Genomic DNA, 19,986 nt, shown 5'->3' on the forward strand with positions numbered 1-19,986 from the left:
GGTGACCCCATCAGTCAGGCTGAGGGCCGGGCTCTGCACTAGGCCGCGTCCCCTTGCCCGGCCGTTGTTATGGCGCCGCCCCGCTCCGCCCCGCCCCGCGTCCCAACATGGCGGCGGGCTTTGCTGGCCCGCTGGTATCGCTGGTGCTGCTGCTGTTGTCGGGGGTGGCGGCTCGGTTGTACCGGGCCGGGGAGGATCCGCTGAGCGTGTTATCGGCCGGTACCGTGAAGCGGGCGCTGCTCAACTCCTCGGCCGCGTGGGTGGTGCAGTTTTACAGCTCGTCCTGCGGACATTGCATCGCATTCGCCCCCACCTGGAGGGCCCTGGCTGGGGATGTTAAAGGTGAGGGCCCGGCCCTGCCCGGGGTCTGCACTATGGGCTCCTGTTGTGAGGCCAGGCCGCCGGGGTATCCTCCGGTGTGGGCTGCGGGGCATGGGTTGGGCTGTGGGGTTATGGAGGGGCCTGTGGACGTGGGGCACCTCTCATCTGCTGTAGGGCCGCGGGTACTGCCCGCACCGCATCCCACCCGGGGTGAGCTGTGAGGAGCTGTGGGGAGCAGCAGTGTGGCTCCAGAGTTAATGATTTGGAGGAATTAAACACTAAAATGCGCCCCCTGTGCAGCCTGTTCTGACACACAGCCTTCCTTGGTTGCGCAGGTGGCACTGCAGGGTGATGGTGATGCCTTCTGTCTATCAGCTCTCTGAGATCTTCATTTTCTGGTTGCTTTAAGGAAATCAATCTGTTTTGAGTGCTAAGCACATAAATGCTGCAGTGCTGGAGATGCCACATGCATTTGGTGTTAGATAATGCAAGGCCAACAGAGCACGAGTGGGTTGGAAGGGGTAAAAGAATGGCCAGGTGATAACACAGAGAGAAAGATGCTTTTGTAGTTATCATATGGTTCTTTTAAATGGATCACTGGCCTCTGTGTGTCAGCAGAGGGACACTCACACTGCTGTGTCTGAATCTCATGGGTTTATTGGCACGTGCTGCAGTGTTCTGTTCAGTCTGTAGGGCTGATACAAGGAGCCTACAGAGCATGGAGGCACTTCTCAGGCACTTGTCATTTCCATGGCTTTTCTTGTTTGTATAACCTGGAGCTCATTTTTTGTTTCTTCACATAAGCTTGCATAACATTTTCACCTTGTAATGGCATTGCCTTGTGGCCAAAATAGTATTAGACCTTGTTCTAAATACATGTAAGAGCTCGGAGGTGTACAAGCACTGCAGTGGAGATCACGAAGGCAAAAATGAAGGCGGGTTTGTGTTTTACTGCAGTTGTGCGATATCTTTGTGGACAACAATTGCAATTTTTAATCACTTCAGGTAGTTCTTACTTATCTGCAGTTATGATGATGTGCACTGTATTGTTATAACCAGTTGAGGACCAAGTTACTTATCTAAGTCTTTATGTAGATTTCCATTTAAAAAGTGGATTATCAGGTTTGTGGACATTCACCATATCAGCAAATGCAAATTGCTGCCTGGTGTTATTTGGTATCAGAATGTTTCCACTTCAGAATGGGAATGGATGGGTTTAGTGGAGGACTGAGAGAACTCATGCTTTCCATTGGTGGCTTCATCTGAGAGCTTTCCATTTCTCATCTCTTCAACCTCAGCAAACCTCACTGCTTAAAGATGATGCTTCTGAAAATGAGGAACAGAGCATGCTTTGTTTGCAGTTTATATTGTGATGCTTTCTCTCAGAACAGGCTTAGAGTTGTCGCTGCTGCATCCCTAACCACACATTTAACTTTATTACAGTTTACTTCTGGTATTTTAAAAGATGGTTGTATCTACCCGCCAGGATGTCTGTGGGCTGGAATTACATGTCGTGGTTTTCTGTGCAGAAGTAACAAGCCCTTGGAGATCCCACATACAAACTCAGCAGCGTTTTCCTTGAAGCAAATCTATGCTGCGTTGCCAATATAGGCTGTGTGCTGCAGCAGTTTTCATGTGTCTTAGAAACAACGAGCTCCTCGCTAAGCAAAGGCAAATGCTGAGTAGCACACCCCCCAGCTGGTGCTCTTTAACCCAAGCGTTTGACCAGAGATGCATTTTCATTGTTATAAGTGAGCCATTTGCATTAGGCTCATAGCGCTTCTATTCATCCTGTGGTGGAGGGAGAAGGCAGGTGGAAAAAGGAGGAGTGGTGGAAGTTGAATGAGATAGATACCCAGAAGCCAAACTTTTTGTTGTTGTTGTTTGTTTTGTGTTTTATTTGATAAAATGGACTGCTGTATCTTTTGTGTTGGTGTGAATATGTGCCCATCTGCTCCAGGATGCTTCTAGTTACTGTGGTGCCTGTTGGGCTGTTGGCACGTTCAGCACAACTGAAATTCCCACTTCAAAGACAAGGAAAGGTCAAGCTAAATTTCAACAGCAGCCAGGCATCCAATCGGATCTTGAACTTGATGAAGCTTTTGGGCTCTTTGCTATAAAAGCAAATTTAATTTCAGTGCTTATTTTATATGTTATTGATCCTTGGGAGTTATGGTGTGTCTTCAAATTCTGCCCACAGCTGTTTCGATTCAGCTTAGCTTTAAAAAGTAACTGCATAAGGAGTCTCTTGGAGCAGTTCTTCTTTAAAGTGATTGCTGCAGCAGAGCATAGCTGGCAAAATGAGAAGGAAAAACCTATGAATGAATTGAAAGCTTTTATTGAAGTTATGTAGGTGCATTTATGGAAATACTTCAATTCTTGTGGTTACTCCTATGAAACATTTATAAAGGAAATTAGGAAATTTAGTGCAGTGGCAACCCAACTCTGTAGCACTCCTGTTAAAACTTGGGTATTTTAGAAGCATATGCAGTGGATGCCTGAGGAGCACTGAAAAGTAAAGGCAGCTTTCAGTGGGCAAATTGTGAGTGTTGGGGTGAATCTGTTGGGCAGATCTGGCGGCCTCTGAGAACACTGTGAGTTCAGTGAAAGCCTGTGTGAAAATTAACTGTGATACCAGCATCAAATGTGCAGTTTAGTAATTGTCAGCCATGTGGATGAGAAACTATTGGATTTGTTTTATTCATTTGAATGTGCTCCACATGCTTATCTTATGGGCTTAGCTAATAGGAAAAGCCGTGGAACTGAGTTGGTACCTTCTGTTGGGTTGGACCCTATTTCATCTTCTTGGACTCAATTAGAAAAAATCTCTTTAGTCCTATAATTGTCACATTATATGTTGAGATTCTTCTTGTTCAGATGTATTGAGAATACTGCTCAATGCAAACAGAAGCCCAGCCATCCAGGGAGGCTTTAGTTGTTTCAATGATCGGTGACTTTCATTCTTCTCGTTTTTGTTTTCAGACTGGGAGTCTGCAATCAGAATCGGTGTGCTGGATTGCGGGGAAGAAGAGAACTATGAGACGTGCAAGGAGTATGGGATTCACTTCTACCCAACTTTTAGGGTAAGTGCCATGATGTATTTTATTGTCTCAGCTTTTGTCTTTAACAGTGACCTTTTAAAGTCAGTAATACTTTTCTTTTTATTCCCTTCTTCCCCCATAGTTCTTCAAAGCATTTACAAAGCAGTTTACAACTGGAGAGAATTACAAAGGTGGGAATATCCTACTGTAAGTGTAAGTTGCCCTCATTTGAGGGGGGGGGGGGGGTGAAGTCCCAAAGGACAAAACCAGCCCACATCTCTGCAGCTTGAGATGCAGTTTACTCAGTTCTGGCTCTGGTGCCTTTTGAACTGTCAGTCAATTTCCAGGCATCCTGAATTTCATTGGGGAAACCCCTACTCAGATGTCAACTAACTGGAATCAGGCTTATCCCTGTGTCTGACAGGATCACAGCTTGAGGTGGTTTGTCTGAGGACAAAAGTGATGTTGTCTTTTCTAATGGATTAACATTTAAAAGGCCAAAGGTCAGAAGAAGGACCACCTGCACCATTAACCCTTTGCATAGAATTAGACTGTAGTTGTACCTGTTACTTCTGGCATTTGTGTGAGCTCCTGCATTTTGCTTTACTCCTTTTAAAGCTGATAACATAATCCCACAGGTCAGTTATTCCCTTATGTTATGTGGCTTTGTAAGGTCACCTGCCCCATTTGGTGTGAATGCTGCACATTTGCAGTTTTTAATCCATCATGAATATCCTCATTGAAAACAGGTTTGTAAGTCTTGACATTTTATGAATTTTCGGATGGGATTACAGTTGTTAAGTTCTCATTTCAACATGAAATTGCAGTCTTTTAATTAAATCCTTAATACCTGTTCATCAGCCAGAAAACAGTGCTGCTTTTACCCAGTCTGAATGCGAAACAAACATACAAACAAAAAAACACTGCAGAAAAGTATGAGAATGTATGAAAACCTGCACATGAAGTGTTTGCTCCCAGTTGTCTGAAGCACTGCGTGTTTTTGTACCTTTGGACTCAGCAGGAGCAGATCGGGAGCTGCAAACAGTTCGCCAGATGATGATTGACTTCTTGCAGAACCATTCCCAAGAGTCAAGACCTCCTGCTTGCCCACCATTGGATCCAGTTTCGTAAGTGCCTTGTTTAAAGTGCAGCTAATGTATGCCTGCTGTGTTAATCCAATATAACATAGATAGTCTTATTAAATATGGAGTAAGCTTTTTATTGTTGTTATCAGTACTACTACAAGATAGCAAAAGGAAGTTCTGTTGATAACAGTGAGCTTATTGCATTCTCCTGTGCTAAATACTTTTATCTTTTCTTAAAAGGTCCAGTGATGTCACTTCTCTCTTTGACAAGAAAACCCCTCATTATACTGCTGTTGTGGTTGAAAGTAATAATTCCTACACTGGACGAGAGGTAATGCATGATTTATGACATAGTGAGTGTGGAAGAGTGTTGTTATAAAACAGCTGAGTTTTATGTTAGTCAAGCAAGAGAACATGTGATTGTAGGACTGAATTGAAGGATGGGTAAAAGTCAGGTCATGTTTTTTGAGATATCATAAAGCGAAGTGATTACATAAGGCTGTTTTATTTAATTATACAAAAGAACTCATTTACAAATGTGTCGTGTCATGTTAACTTCTTCTGTTCCCCCTTGAGAGGAAGATTAATTTATCTCTTTCGTTGTTAGCACAGTTCTTTTGTTTCAAGAGTAGGAAAATCCCAACAAAAATATTGTTTGATGTTTTGTTACTGCTAGAAAAAAAACACCCATAATATTAGTAGTTCTAATTTAAATGATAGCGTGCAATTGTTTTCACAGCTCTGAGCCACTGAGGAAGTGAAATTCTTTTGATCTTTCCTTCCTCCCCCTCCAATAAAGCATTTGATTTGGCATCATTTCACCACGTAACGAGCCTGCTGTTCGCCTAGAGCTGTTACTTTTCTCTTGCTGCCAAGATCTAGAATAAGTAAATAAACCACACAATTATCTAGGTATAATCTGTGCAGAAACATCCGGAGTCTGTGAAATGGTTCTAATTAGATTTGATGCCAAGATGACTGTGTTATATAAGTGGAGGAAGGTGCACTGCCAAAAACAAGAACCACTTGGAGAAACAGGCTGATTCCAGATGCTTGGTTTCTGGAAGCTGCTGTTTTGGTACTTGTAGGCAGTACCAAATAGGATATAATTATTGTGAAGTTCTCCAGTATTTAGTCACACTGCAGGGAAAGCAGATTGTCATTTGAGTAAGGAGAATAGAATCTGATTTCAGAAGGCTACATATTTGCTAATGTTATGTAGAAATCTGTATTTATAAAATAGCTTGATAAATTAGAAAACAACATTACTTTCAGTTTTTCGGAGTTAGACAATATAGACAAACCTAATAGAAGTCACAACAGCTGAAGAAATAAAGGCCATGCTTTTATCACTGATTAAAAGAAAGGTCTTTTAAATCACGAGTTTGAAAGTGAGGTGAAATGTAGCAAAGAGAATATGCACCCAAAGAGGAAAAATGTATGGAAACTTACCTTGCACGTGTAGAACAAAACTTATCTATTGTTGCCTATGGAATATTCCCTGCTCTGTTTTGAGGTTTGAGGACATTTCATGGTTCATTCTCATGTGTTCTTCAGATGTTAGACTTGAAAGGAAAGGTATCAGAATAGACCAAAGAACTGAGGGTAAAAGTAAATAACTTCCAGGGTAAATCTTCATCTGATATTGTTGGTGTTCACAGAATACTCACAGATGCACTTTCTTGGTAAACAGCTTAAGGGTTGATTTGCCTTGCTTACATGTCTTGCCGTACGCGATTCCACCAACAGTGTATTTAATTTGTGTTATCTTTTTGTTATCCAGGTTATCTTAGATTTGGTCCAGTATGAAAACATTGTTGTAAAGAGAGCGCTGAATTTTGATAAGTCTTTCCTGGAGAAACTTGGGATTACTTCAGTCCCTTCGTGCTACCTGATGCATCCCAATGGATCGCATGGGTTAGTTAACAGGTAAGTAGTTTCTGTCTTAAGGGAACATAGGAGGTTTTACTTAAGCTATAGCAACTGTTTTTTATAGCTTCCTTTTATACAAAGTATAAAGCATTTATAAGCATTTTTGCATGTGTACAATGACATTGTGTCTTGGCATGTACAGTGTGTTTGATTCCTTCATGTCTGAAAATTATCAGTCTTGAGCACTCTTCAGCAGTTACTGAGTAATTACATTTAGTGGTCTCATTGACCAGTTTGCTCTTGATGAATGCTTATAATACACAGAGATGAATTATGCCAGTAGAAATGACATGAAGGGATATGAAAGAGTTCTGTGGCAGCTAATTATGACCCTTGGGATGCTTGACTGCAGTAACAGGGTTATTCACTGGCAAAACTTAACTTTGAAATAGACTGTTTTATGGTGTTTCTGACTAGAAATAGGCAACTGCTTGTTATTTGGAGTTGCATATGCTGATAGCTGTGCGCTGTTCCTAATGAAACATTTAATATTGTTTTATATATATTTTTATAAGAGACTTAATACTAGCTTGCCTACCATTGTTGCCTCTCAATAGTTTTTATGCCTATTACTATGGTGTATCTGAAAGGATATGGAATGAGAATGAAAATAATTAGCAGTGCATTAAAGGCCTGACAAGCTTGCTTTCAAGTCAAAATACTTGCTTTGTGTGAACATTGTCTATGTAAGGCAAGCTGATATTTTGATGAACGTGATGTTCTTATTTCATGTGGAATTTTAAACCACTAGTAGGAATAGCAACAAAAATAACTGCTAAATTGATCACTATTTATCAAAATTAGAACACGTACCAGAGCTGTAAAAAGGAAAACAAAGTGACTATGTTATAAATATACTAATTTGCTTCATATGTTTTATTAATCCAAGATAAAAAATAATCTGAATTTTGTCCATTTGTACACAGTCTGAAGCCCCTGCGGTCAGTCTTTTCTTCATATTTGAAGTCGCTGCCAGGTGTAAGAAAGAAACTTCTTTCACCACTTGAGCTGCCTGTTAAAGGAAACAAAGAGGAGAGCGCAGAGATCAAGCCGTGGAAGGAGTTTGATAAGTAAGCGATGCTGATTTCCAGATCAATGTTTGATTATTAAAACTCACTTGCAGTTTCTTTTTGCCACATAGGAGGCTGCCCTGTCATTATAAAATGCTAGTGCAGATGAAAATGGTGTTTCTTTCCATCCCGGCTAATGTAGGCTGATTTGAATAGGTTGATCACACTTAATGATCTTCATTCTTCTGCAGAATAAAATTTAAGGCATTTATGCTTAATATTGGAAAAATAATGGCACCAAAGCTAAAGCAGTGCTACAGCTGTTGCTTCAGCTTGATCTGTTTCTCAGTATGTTGAGATGACATTGAATTCGTTCATTTTCAGCACCAAGGTTGCAGCTTTGCTAAATGCAGGTAACGTTTCTCTGCTGGTGAGCAATGTTTCAATCAATTCCCTGAAAAAAATAAAGCAGTAAAGCAACAGGCTATAGCAAAAAACAATTATTCTCTGTGGGTATTGGAAATTAAGCAGTGCCCACTGAAAATGCTCAACAAATGCAAGTACAGTTGAAAATGCTCAAGTCACTGTGAAAGATGTTTGTCAAACCAAATCTGATGAGGTTTTATCTTTACCCTCTTTGCCCCATTCTCTGTTTGAGAGAAGGATACAAAGGCTTTAGAGAGAGATAATCCTTCAGCATCTTTAGATGGAAAAGATACAGGACTGAGTGCTTTCATTTTGTACTTATTTTCCTTTTTTGGACACTATTAGTGTCATCTTCCTCCAATGACTATTGTAAAATATTTTATATAAAACACTGTATTATTAAAACAGCTTAGTTAAATGTAGCTGCTTCCCAGCAAGCCAAAATCTGTTGTTATGAATCTCCAGTTCAAGTATCTTCCAAATGGGCTTTTTCTGGGAGAACTGTATGCACACATATGGATCTCTGTTTAAGAAACTTCAAGTCAGCAGCTTTTCTTTCCCTTCCGCCTCCCCAGTTTAAGTAAGTACATTATTAACTAAGGAGATATGTCAAAATAAGTTTGTAGTTTGTGTTGTTAAGAATATAGACCGTCTTGCATTTTAATAGGTGTTATTTCATGTGTGTAATTTTAGAGATGGAGGCAGCTGATTTCCTGAATGATTGTTCGTTTTTGGTTTGGAAATAGTGATCTTGTTGAGCTCTTACAAAAGAATTGTATGTGAACTTCTCTTTGTTCAGTTACATTGCTCTGCAGGATACAGTGTAAAGGTTGGGCTCTGAGATCGTTGGAAGATGGGGTGTTTTACCTCATGCATTTTATCTCAGGTACCACTTGTTGTTATAAAGACGTTGGGCTGTGAGAATGAGCTGTTAAAATCTTTTATTTGCTCTAGGTGTTTTACTTGTACCTGTCATAAGGTGTGTGACAAAGAGCAAATGTAAATAAAAGTAACTGTTTTGCAAGGAATTCTGGAATACATATAAATATAATAAATATAAATATAATATATTATATAATATATATATATATATATAATTATATAATATATAATATAAATATAATAAATATTCAAGGAATACAAGGAGCCTGCCGCAATAATGCACCATTTGGGAGAGGATTTCTGGGTTCAGTCCTTTCCTACAATGATTTTTGCTAGTCTTGCTTGCACCTCTGCTCTGTGTATCATCAATGTACGTTAAGCGAGAGTCTCCCTTCTTTGGTAGCATGTAATTAGTGTCGGATTCTGGAGAGAAGCTATAATTTCTTTACACCAGCTGTTTCCTTGCTGACAACGTCAGGTTTGTAATTTCACTTCTGGGAGACAAAAAGCTTAAGTGTGGTTTTGCTTCATGTGTCTCATCTCAGAACCGAGTGACATAAAACTACTTCAGGAGACTGCAGTGGGTCTCAATGAACTTGACACTCACCATTCCCAGCACCTGAAGCAACTGCTGTATCTCCCTGTGCGTGCTGCAGGATATACTGCAATCACTGTGGAATGGCAAATGTAGAGGTTTTAATGACACCTATTATATATCAATTTTACCTTCGTGACTGATGAGAAAATGAGTGAAAGAACCCTGTCATAATGTTATATGTGTGTTTCAGATCGAAGCTGTACATGGCTGACCTTGAATCTGGATTGCATTACCTGTTCCGGGTAGAGCTTGCTACACACAAGATGCTTGAGGGAGCTGAGCTAAAGACCTTCAAGGATTTTGTTACCATCTCTGCCAAGGTATGTGCTTCTTCTTGATTATTTTAAGGAAAAAAGAATGACTAACATAAGATTTATTGTGATGTAAGCCCCTCAAAATGTCTTTGAGAATATATTTAAATACGTGCTTTACCACTAGCTTAAAAAATAGCTTTGTGAATTTCTTTAGATGTTGTTTTTAAGTTACTCTGCACCGCACTGATATCCTTAAAGAGCTGAAATGCATTTTAATTTCCTCTCAGAGGGATTAAATTTGAATAAAGGTGAAGCAGCCTGCAGCATATTGTATGTGTGCTATGAATGTAGTCTGTTTCTCAGATCTTTGGGATAAATAGCTATTTTAACTCAGTTAGTAAAAGTATTATTTTCCATTTTTAAATGTTGTTATCCCATACTTGACAAATAGTGCCCTATTTAGGGATTTCTAACTTCACTCTAAATTTTGAATGTGATTGAGCTTGAGTGCTTCAAAAATGAAGATGCTCGTGCATTACACCTGTAATAAAAGCAACGTATGCAATGCAACTTGGAAGGAAAAAAAAGGGATTTCACTTTGTAAACATCAGCCTTTTGAAATGAGCAGACTCTCTCTATGTCTACTCTTTAAACAGCTAACACTTAGCTTTATTTAAAATACCTGTACCAATTCCTGCTTAAGGGAATAATAAGGGCTGTACGGTCTATTTCCAGCTATCTGAGTGTATCAATCAGACAGTTTCTTGCCCCCCTGCGGCCATCAGAGGTCAGAAATCTCCAGCTGGCCTCATTTCTTTAAGAAAGTGTGGTGGTAATCTTTCCATCATATTATCCCTAAAACATCCTCTGTTCTTCCTGATGGCTCCTGGCCAGCTTATGTCATTTGCTTCCCTGGCTATTAGTGCATAAATGGGGAATGCTGTTGCATGCTCATCTCCAGATTGCCATTATATATGTGGGGACTCCTGTCGGTTATTTGAATTCTTTTGTTGTGAAAAGCTTTTCTCTTGGTTCTCACTCACAATTCCCACGTATTTACAGGTGGACTGTTTACATTTGAGGCAGTCAGAATGCTAAGTCTTCAGAGTTGGTACCATAATTATGTGCATCTTTCTGCAGGCTCACGGCACCGGATTTCAAAGTTAAACTCTCTGTCTTGCTTTCCTTTTTGACAAAGTGCCCAGCAATCAATCCATAACAACAGCTTTGTGAATCAGGACTTCTAACACTTTTGATCCTATCCTCCTGTTTAACAGCATTGAAAATGATGATAGATTCTAAATCCAGAGATCTGATGATCTCTATGTCATTCCCCCCCAGGGAAATCTTTATTATTGTAGAATTAGATTTAATTTTTTTCTTCTTCCATGAACTATATCTACCAGTGACTGCAGCGTTTGCCTTTTAGATAGTAATGTGTGATATTTTGGGATTCCTATAGGAGTAAATATGATTATAGATGCTGTCTGTAGTACAGTAGTATGCTGTTCTAATTGTATAGCTGGATAGTGGCTGCAAAGGGACTTCTATACACAGAGCATCATTTGACATCTATAAAATACATGAAATATATTTAAGACAACAGATACAGGGACTTTGTTTCCCCTTCCTCTGGAAAGGTACTTAGATGTTTTACATACTCAATTCTATAGTAAATACAACAATCAGTCAAGCATTTCTAGTGTCTAATAATGATATGACCACTGATTTACAGTTCCTCGAGCTTGACTACTTTAACTTGCAAGTTAAGGTAATCACCATTTCCAAACCATTTTGGAAATCCCTTCTGCACGTATGAAAAGGAAAATTATTTATCTAGATAACTGCCATCATCAACACTTAAAAATCCAGAATAAGAATATAATAAGAACCAGTTGCTGCAGTTTATATTCAAAGAGTGAGAAAGGATCTCAGCCTTAGGTCTGATGCTCCTTAAGCTGTATGCTAAGCTGAATTACCTTCATAGAAAATTCAGTGTAATCTGTCAAAAGTTGTTCTGTTTGAAATTGAGTATCTTCATGCTGGTTAACATCTTGGAAACGCAGTTAAATTTTGTGTGTTACTGTGAGATAAACTGGTAAACTGATTTACTGATAAACAGAACAAGTGTTTGCATGCAGCAAAAGAAAATCTTGTCTATTAAACTTAATTGATGCATGTTGATGACAAGAAAAACACATTTAGGCCAACGTAAAACTGTCATGTTGCTAATGAAAGTCGTGCTTTAAAATATTATTGTATTCTCGTTTCTTTTTAATATCCTCAGCTTTTTCCTGGCCGTCAGCCTGTGGTGAAGTTGTTAGAGACCTTGCAGGAGTGGCTGGTGAGCCTTCCATTAGACAAAATCCCTTATGATGCTATTCTAGATCTGGTCAACAACAAAATGCGGGTAAGCTGTTACTAGTTTCCAGTGTAAAATACAGCATTAGTAAAGGATAAGATTCTATCTAAATCTAAGGCATCGCTTACTGATGGTCCCTCAGCCGTAATGGAGTTATAAGAAGGTTAAAATGGAAATAAAGTGAAATCATTGCCAGGGGAAAAAAAATCCAGATGAAGAAATCGGAATGAGAATTGCAGCAGACAATCCTGGCGTGGTTTTATGAGCAAGCAGTTGCTGCCTTCCCCAGTGTCAGCTTCAAACCATGGGAGAGCAGACAGTTTTGAACTGGCTGTACTTGCTGTGCCTGCTATCAGCAGAATTCTCTTTAGTTTAGAAGGTGGGAAATTTATCCACTGAAGAGTAAATTATTCTTCATTATTCCTACTTAATTTCCTGACTTCTTATGGCCTTTGCCAGGAATCCCATCTCAGTCTGATAATGCAAAGCACTGTGATGGAGCTGTCTTAGCATAGAAGTTAATCTGAGCTTTTCTTCCCATGAAGTGGCATTTCTGTCTGGAATTTGGAAAGCAGGCGTGTTTTAGGAATCAGAGATGAATCACTGGAATGAAATCCCATGCAAGACTTTCATATTTAATAGTAATTTTAAGAAGAAATGAACATTAATTTTACGTCTGATCCTCTTAAGATGTCACTGCTGTAAATTCCATAGATCTTACTGTGAGTGATGCCCAGTTTTTATTGTGCCCACAGAAGCTGTAACGCAGCTTACAACACTATGTGTGTGTTGTTTTCATACTGTGCTTAAAAAAAAAGAAGTCTGTAGAAGTTAAGCTGCTTAAGGTATCCTGGCAGACTAATCAGACATCCCTGATGTGCATCTTGGCAGGTTTAACATCACTGACTGTGTACTGTATGTCATGTAATGTGTTTGTAGGACGGGTGAGTTAAATAATGGGCTTCAGGGTGAAGTATCATTTCTACAAATGTTGAAGTTAACTTTGTTCCCAGAGCGGTTTATATCTTAAATATGGATTCTTTTCAGATTTCTGGGATATTTCTCACTAAGAGAACAGAGTGGGTTGGCTGTCAGGGCAGCAGGCCAGAGCTCAGAGGCTACACTTGTTCCCTTTGGAAGCTGTTTCATACCCTGACTGTGCAAGCTGCGCTGCACCCAACTGCTTTGATAAGTACAGGTAAGTAGCAGTTCTGTGAGGTTCTTGATGGGTGAGACAGAAACACACAGCTGTTCTGCCAGGCAAGAAAATAAGTGATGGATTCGAGCATCTTTTTCCTGTAATTTCTTGGCTAATGCATTCATGGACAGTTATCTTTGCAGGCTCAGTTTGCAGGTTTTTGCCAGCAGGGGTCAGAGCGTAGCTTTCTTGCAGTGGGAAGGCATTGAAAGAATGCGTGTCAGTTTGTCCTTGCTTAGAAATATGGTAAATAAAATAGAAAAATACGTGACCCTGGGGAAGTGAGCAATAAAACAGGAAGGAGGGGGAGAATTTCAAATAAAGAAATTCTGAAGCACGTGAAAAGGGTGGATGGCTGCTCAGGCTATGAGGCTGCACTGTAAATTTGAGAAGGAGTTGAAACCATGAGCTTAGCAGTAATAAAAGCTGGACAGTCATTAGCCAGTCAGTCCTTCTGTAGCTTCTTTGAGAGAGTGTTAATATTCTGATGTTGGTTCCTATTTAAGAAATGTCCTGCACAGGTAGATGCTGTCTTCTTAGCACAATTGAAAATAATGCTGAAATATTGCTCTTCATCTGATTTTCTTCTTGTCAGGACAGTGCATTATTTGCTTATTGTTCCATTTAGTTTTTGTTGTTTAATTTCAAGGCTTTTAATGTCTTCTGTAAAGAACACTAGATGGAGTGCTGCCAGGCCACAGTAGCAGTAGTTTGCAGTTTTCCAGTTGTCATTTGTACATTACATACATATATAGTTCAAATTACAGATACTCATGTCTATCCAGCATAGCTTGCAATCACAGTGAAAAACTCAGTGCTTAATGTTGAATGCCCTGCAAAACAGGCATACTTTGAGTAGCTAATCTCATCATCCTGTATTGCTTTTTCCCTCTCATTTTACCTTGTTTTGTTTGTTATTTGTAGGACAATAGGCTGAATCTCTTTTTTGTGCTGGGGCAAACTGCTGAAACTGTTCTGTTTGAATTGAAAAATATTCCGAATATCTAGATATACAAAATGACGCCTTGCATTGCTTTTATGTTCCATGCTTTGCTCAGTCTGAAGTTAAAAATACACTGCAGAACCTGGGAACTCTTAGGCACACTTAACCATCGATTTAAATCGGGGCAGATATGTGATGATCACTTCTTATGGCAAAAGAATTGGGTCAGTCTGAGACTGTCGGATTATGTCTTGGGAGGTTTTCCTCTCCTTATTGCTTGTTTAAATCCCATCTACTAAAAAGCATGATGTACTCCCTAATCCTTCCCACCACAGGTAGGGTTTTATGGTTCTTGTCCACTTTAAAGATTAGGGTTACCCTGAATTGCTGTAGTTTGGGAGGAAAGAGAAAAGGAGGATTACACGATGATACATGGCAGATGTTAATAGAAGATTCATCTCTGGGCTGATAAAAGAAAAACAACCAAAATGAGCCATTTTGCAATTGTTTGTTTCCTTTTTAAACCAGCTGGGTTTTTCTTGATAGTTTCCACTCCTTGCAGAGTCTGGCAGCAACCAGCATAAACTTAACATGGTTTTCTTAATAAAATATTTTTATTGCTTAAAATTCAGTGTGTTTTAATGTTGAACTGTGTAATTTGAAGCTGCAACGAGATGAACATCAGGGAACCCAAAGGAGCTCTGGTAGCAGAACTGTTCACTTCAGAAGGAGGATAAAAATCATTGCAGGAATCTCATCCTGGGCATCCTTCATTGTATGGAAGAGTTTCAATTAATGGCTGTGGATAAGACTTGCTTGTGGACTTATAACTCTGTGTCTGAACCTTTTCATCTCCTGTTAAATTTTAAAGCCCTCTCTAGAAAATGAATTTTGAAGGAAACTTCAAGTGTGTAACATTACACAGGCAAACAGATACAATTAAGTTTGTAATCGAATCTGTCTTAAGAGATTGTTTGCTAGTAGTTGTTTCTTAATGATTCTATTCCTAAATTCATAGTCAGTGTGTGTGATAAAACACTTGGACTCTCCAAAACGCTTTTTAGCCTTTCTTGTAATATTGTAATTTAATCTGCTGTAATCTCCCAGCTTTTATTTATACGTGCCTATTCAATCACAGATATGGGATGTCTGAGCGGAGATTGTTTGCTTTTCATTGGTTTTAATAACAGCTCTGCTCTAAGTAAAGGTGTGCTATGGCAGCCTCCATGCGTCTCTTACATAGGCAGTACATAAATACTCTGACAGTTTCAAATAGGTTTTGCTTAGGATTTTTTTGTTCTGAGCATGTACAGAGAGCACATGTGCTGTTCACTTTCAGGTGCATTATGCATAGCATACATTGAAGCTGTGTTTGTCCCAGTGGTGCTAAATGCATCTCTCATCTGTCTTTCTAGGTCTTGAAGACAATCCTCGGGTAGTACTTGAGGTCATGCAGAGATACATCCATCACTTCTTTGGATGCAAGGCTTGTGCTCAGCACTTTGAGGAGATGGCGAAGGAATCCATGGACTCGGTGCAAACCTTGGACAAGGCTGTTCTTTGGCTCTGGGAGAAACACAACGTAGTCAATAACAGACTTGCAGGTAAGGAAGGCCTTGCTTAGGAAAATCCACACAAGGTTGCTGTGTCTGGAAGGCAAGGCTGTGGCATTTTACACAGTGTAGTTTGTATGGGAACAAATAGGCCTGCAAATAGTACTCTAACATGGGTTCAAACCAACAGCATCTGTTGCCTCAGCTTCATGTTCCTCTATTAAATACTGACATAAGACTGGCTCTGTCCGTGTGTTGATGTACAGGGTTAACAGCTGATTGTATGCAGAGCAAGACTTACAGCATCTCAGTCAGCTTTCACTCTAAAGACCAGCCTGGTAACTTCTTCATGACTGGAATAAATACACTTGAGATACACTCCAGTAATACAGTTTATCTCTTATGACATACAATGATAGTGCTCCTTCTGAGATGTCACCTGTTGCTTCATGAGATGTACAAAACAAAGCCTTTTCCAAAAGGAGCAATACAATTCAGCTACTTAGTGGATAAAAATAATTAACTTTTTTTCCATTGCAGTTTAAGCAGACGTTAAAACTCATCTTCATTTTGTTCTGGAAAGATGCTACAGAGGAGAGGGTGATAATTGAAGAGGAGGCTTTCTCTGTATAAGAGAAGTCTAAACTATTATCAGATCAACAACCAAATAAAACAAAATTGCCATATGATATTCTTCTGTTTTCTCCCTCCACCTCGATTGCTGTTTTCAGTTGCACTAAAAATACAGCTAAAATACTGGGTTGTATTTAATCTGTTCTGTTATGGGGATATCAAATAGCTAAAGCACTAAAGAAAATTGGTTTCTCTTTGCACTTAATCCTCGCCTACTGTTATGGATCTGTGTAATATAGCATTAGTTACAATTTAAATATGCTACATTGTGTTTATATGGTGGTTAGGTGAATTCCCAAGATTTATAAAGTATTAAATACTGATGTGAGTGGAAGCTGTTGGTCTCCTTTCTCCAAGAAGAAAGAAACATATGAGGAGGTATAAAAGGAAATCATCCCTATTAAAAGGAAAAGATCCCTAATCTTAGCACAAGTTGTTTTTTGTTTTGTTTTCTCTGCTGAAACAAAGTGATTATGGGGTGATTTTTATTGTAAGGCATTTGAAAGGCAGACCTGTGCTCTCCCATTTGAATGCCTGCCTCACTCATTCATTTCTAATGTATTTCTTCCCTTCTCTCAATTAGGTGATTTAACAGAAGACCCCAAATTCCCCAAAGTTCAATGGCCAACTCCAGACCTCTGTCCTGCTTGTCACGAGGAAATCAAAGGGTTACACAGCTGGAATGAGGCCCAGGTCCTGCAGTTCATGAAGCAACACTACAACACTGAAAACATCCTGTATAGATACACTGAGAGCCAGACTGACTCCAGCGACACTGAACTAAAAGATACAAGGGAGGAAAAAGACAAAAGCCTGCTGGGGAAACCAGGTGGAAATAGAGAAGATGCGGCCCTGAACCAGGAGCACATAAGAGATTCAGAATCTAAGCTGTTCAATAAGCTCATAGGGAACCACGGACCTGTCAGGGCCAGCGGTAAAAGTGCGTTCGAGTCTGTTAACCATCAGGAGAGCAGACAGTCTGTGATTTTCTTAGGGATTGGATTTTCCAACATAGACATGAGTCTGTGTGTCGTCCTGTATGTAGCATCATCCTTATTCTTGATGATCATGTACTTTTTCTTCCGAATGAGGTCGAAACGCTGGAAGGTGAAGTATTATCGCTCGTCTGTATAGAAACTCACCTTGGAAGCCAAGTTGTTTTTTGTTGTACGTGGCTGTTCAGTACCAGATACAGCTTTAATATTTATGATCAGGGATTTTATATACAATATTCCTCGTTTGAAAACCCTTTCTTCCCAAGTCATTTCACAAGTGTTCTAGCTTAATATATGGCGCTTGCTGTAAGAACCCCAATCTTTCACTCTGAGGCACACGGTGCTGTCGTAAAACACCCAGTGAAGGAAGTGTTGCATTTTTCAGTGAGGATTTTTCCATGACTTACATCATTTACTCATTTGCAGAGGAATCATGGCATTATGCAGCCAGCACAGATACTGGTGTAGGTTATGAGGTCTACTTTAAATCAATTCTAAGCCTCCGTGACTTTCTCAAGTATTACTCACACTGCACACATAGAGTAGAAAGTATTACACCTTCAAGTGAGTCTTCCATACCTTCATGTGTTGCAGCCTGATTGTGTTTGCTGATGCCATTATCCATTTAATGGTGTTCAGGTGTAAACAACAACCAACTCAGACCCGACGTTTGATGTGCATCACTGCTGGATGCATTAACAGAGCATTGGATGACTCATTTCTCAGCTGGAGGAGTAGCTCGGTACTGAATGTGCTGTTAGCCAAGTTGACACCAATTCTGGTGGATTCCAATGAAAGGAAATGCCATTTCTAGTGAAGAAAACAGGCTGTTTGTGTCAGCATGACAGAGCAAATGCCTCCATCCAGAAATACTCCTGTTGTTCTTGTGCTGAGAGCTCTGCTGTGTGGGTCAGGGAGGGGTTTAACTGTAGGTAAGTCCAAGAGCTCTTCCATTGCTGGATATGGCAGCAGTGGAGACTATGGCTGTTGTACAGATCTGACAGGGATCCTGGCTGGCTTCTATGAGAAGAAGGCATGAAAATGGTTATAAAATTACTGTTCAGAATAGGAGTTCCGTTCTGATCTGTGGAGGATAATTCATGTTCTGGATAGTGAAGTTTATAATCCTATCCAATGTAATTGAGCGTGTTCTAGTTATCCATTACCTAATCTTTAGTTAATCCTAATAGGTTTTGGCCTCAATGTTTTCTCATGGCAGCGAGTTCTACAGATTAATTATGTTATATAAAAAGGCTTTTCCTTTCAATTCTACGTTTCCAACTTTCAATTTAATTGAATGTTCAGTAGCTCTTCAGTTACACGAGGGGTGAGAAGTCCCTGGCCAATCCATTCTGTATTTGTACTGTGCGTGTCAGCCTCTTTCCATTGTACATCCCAGCTTCAAAAGCTTCGAGCTCAGCACTAAAAAGGTAATTTTTCATAACTAAATCTGCTTATTTACCAAATGGATCTTTTCAGTCAGGTTTTTTATGCAGCTTCAAACTCCAGTAATGGAATGGAGCCGGATGAACGGCTCCTTTTGGTGTCAAAACAACTTCTGCCATCAGATCAGCAGCCAAAGTGCTGTTGGAATGAGGTGGGTTGGGAACATACCGGTAACTTCCATGACAAAGTGAACAGACACACCGATTTGCAGTGGAGCTTTTTGTTTCTTAGCATAGAAGCACAACATGAAGCTGTTCCTTATCTGTGCTGGTGCTCCCACTTGGTGGTACCAATGAACTGGTGCAGGCTTTCACCTGAATTGCTTTCACTGCCTTCATCTGGAAAGGTTTTATTGAGTCTGGACTCAGTTGTGTCAACCTTGGTTTACTTGTTCTTATTTGGTATCATCGTACCTCCTTACTCATGGGGCTTCTGTTTTGTGCTATGTACCAACTTGGTGTAAGGCCGTTTCCAGCTGTGGTTCACACCATCCTCGTAGCAGCCATTTCCCATCAGGATTTCTGGCCCTTTGTAATTCATGGAGCCTTCTTTGCTCTTCTGATGTTTGTGAAGAGAAAATACTGGACCTGCATAGAGAGAGAGAAGGAAAAGGTCGAGTGCTGAAGGACCCTGCTGACGTTATTTGTGAGCTCTCTGGTTTACAGTTTCCAGCTCCGTTATCCGTCCTGTTATTGCTTAGAGCTCACTGGGTTCTATGAGTGGAACAAAAGCTTCCAGGTGTATTTTCTATCTGTGCACTGTATATCAGATGTTGGGTATATTGGATGTAACAATCCGGTAATTTAAATGTTCTATTTATTTAGATTCAGAAACATGGACATTGTCGTGTCTGTTCTGTTGGGGGGGGTTTAAACTCTTAAGAAGGAAAAGTGACTCTTTTGTACCAAACTGAGCTGATGTGCTTGTTACAAATACAAACGTTTGGGCAAAGTGCTGCAGTTGGAGCTTTCAATCCTTGTTTTCGGGGTCTTTTTTAGTTCAACTCCAATGCAGACACAGTCTGGATGCACATCCATTTCAAAGCCGGTTGTTAATGTGGGTAACCAATTAGGATAATATTAGTCTGTTTTTTTTCCCTACTGTTACAGCCCAAAGGAGAAATGCAGACATTCACCTCTGGGTCTGGGTAGGGCCGTCCCCTCCTCACTGCTTGAAGTTAATGGCTGTGCTGCCCTTGTTTCAGATGGGTGTTGAAGGTTGTCTGGGTGTGATATGGGCTGCTGCCCTGCCCTTACATATGGGGAACGGCTGCCTCACAGCGCCCACAAGCACACAGGCTTTTGAAC

General features: G+C 40.0%; 1 protein-coding gene across 3 annotated transcripts; it reads left to right on the forward strand.

Moving 5' to 3' along the window:
- Window positions 1-71: 71 nt before the first annotated feature.
- Window positions 72-19,652, forward strand: QSOX2 (quiescin sulfhydryl oxidase 2). Of its 3 annotated transcripts, none has more exons than XM_015878885.2 (12): window positions 72-342; window positions 3,304-3,404; window positions 3,505-3,553; window positions 4,381-4,489; window positions 4,688-4,778; window positions 6,231-6,376; window positions 7,306-7,449; window positions 9,486-9,615; window positions 11,837-11,959; window positions 12,959-13,109; window positions 15,468-15,656; window positions 16,822-19,652. In XM_015878885.2, exons 1-12 carry the CDS (start codon window positions 108-110, stop codon window positions 17,370-17,372), a joined length of 2,019 nt encoding a protein of 672 aa, XP_015734371.1. In that variant the 5' UTR covers window positions 72-107; the 3' UTR covers window positions 17,373-19,652. The 3 variants fall into 3 exon arrangements, with proteins under 3 accessions (XP_015734371.1, XP_015734372.1, XP_015734373.1); XM_015878886.2 differs by having other exon boundaries at window positions 4,384-4,489; window positions 16,822-19,638; XM_015878887.2 differs by having other exon boundaries at window positions 231-342; window positions 3,505-3,569; window positions 16,822-19,638.
- The last annotated feature ends 334 nt before the right edge of the window (window positions 19,653-19,986 follow it).

Source organism: Coturnix japonica, chromosome 17, assembly GCF_001577835.2.
Source record: "Coturnix japonica isolate 7356 chromosome 17, Coturnix japonica 2.1, whole genome shotgun sequence".
In the NCBI taxonomy this organism is placed as follows: domain Eukaryota; kingdom Metazoa; phylum Chordata; class Aves; order Galliformes; family Phasianidae; genus Coturnix; species Coturnix japonica.

Coding starts and splice junctions, on each gene's coding strand:
- QSOX2 (XM_015878885.2), top strand. CDS start 108: ATGGCGGCGGGCTTTGCTGGCCCGCTGGTATCGCTGGTGCTGCTGCTG. Junction 7,450..9,485: donor CCGTGGAAGGAGTTTGATAA/GTAAGCGATGCT, acceptor TGTGTGTTTCAG/ATCGAAGCTGTACATGGCTG. Junction 11,960..12,958: donor TGGTCAACAACAAAATGCGG/GTAAGCTGTTAC, acceptor GATTCTTTTCAG/ATTTCTGGGATATTTCTCAC.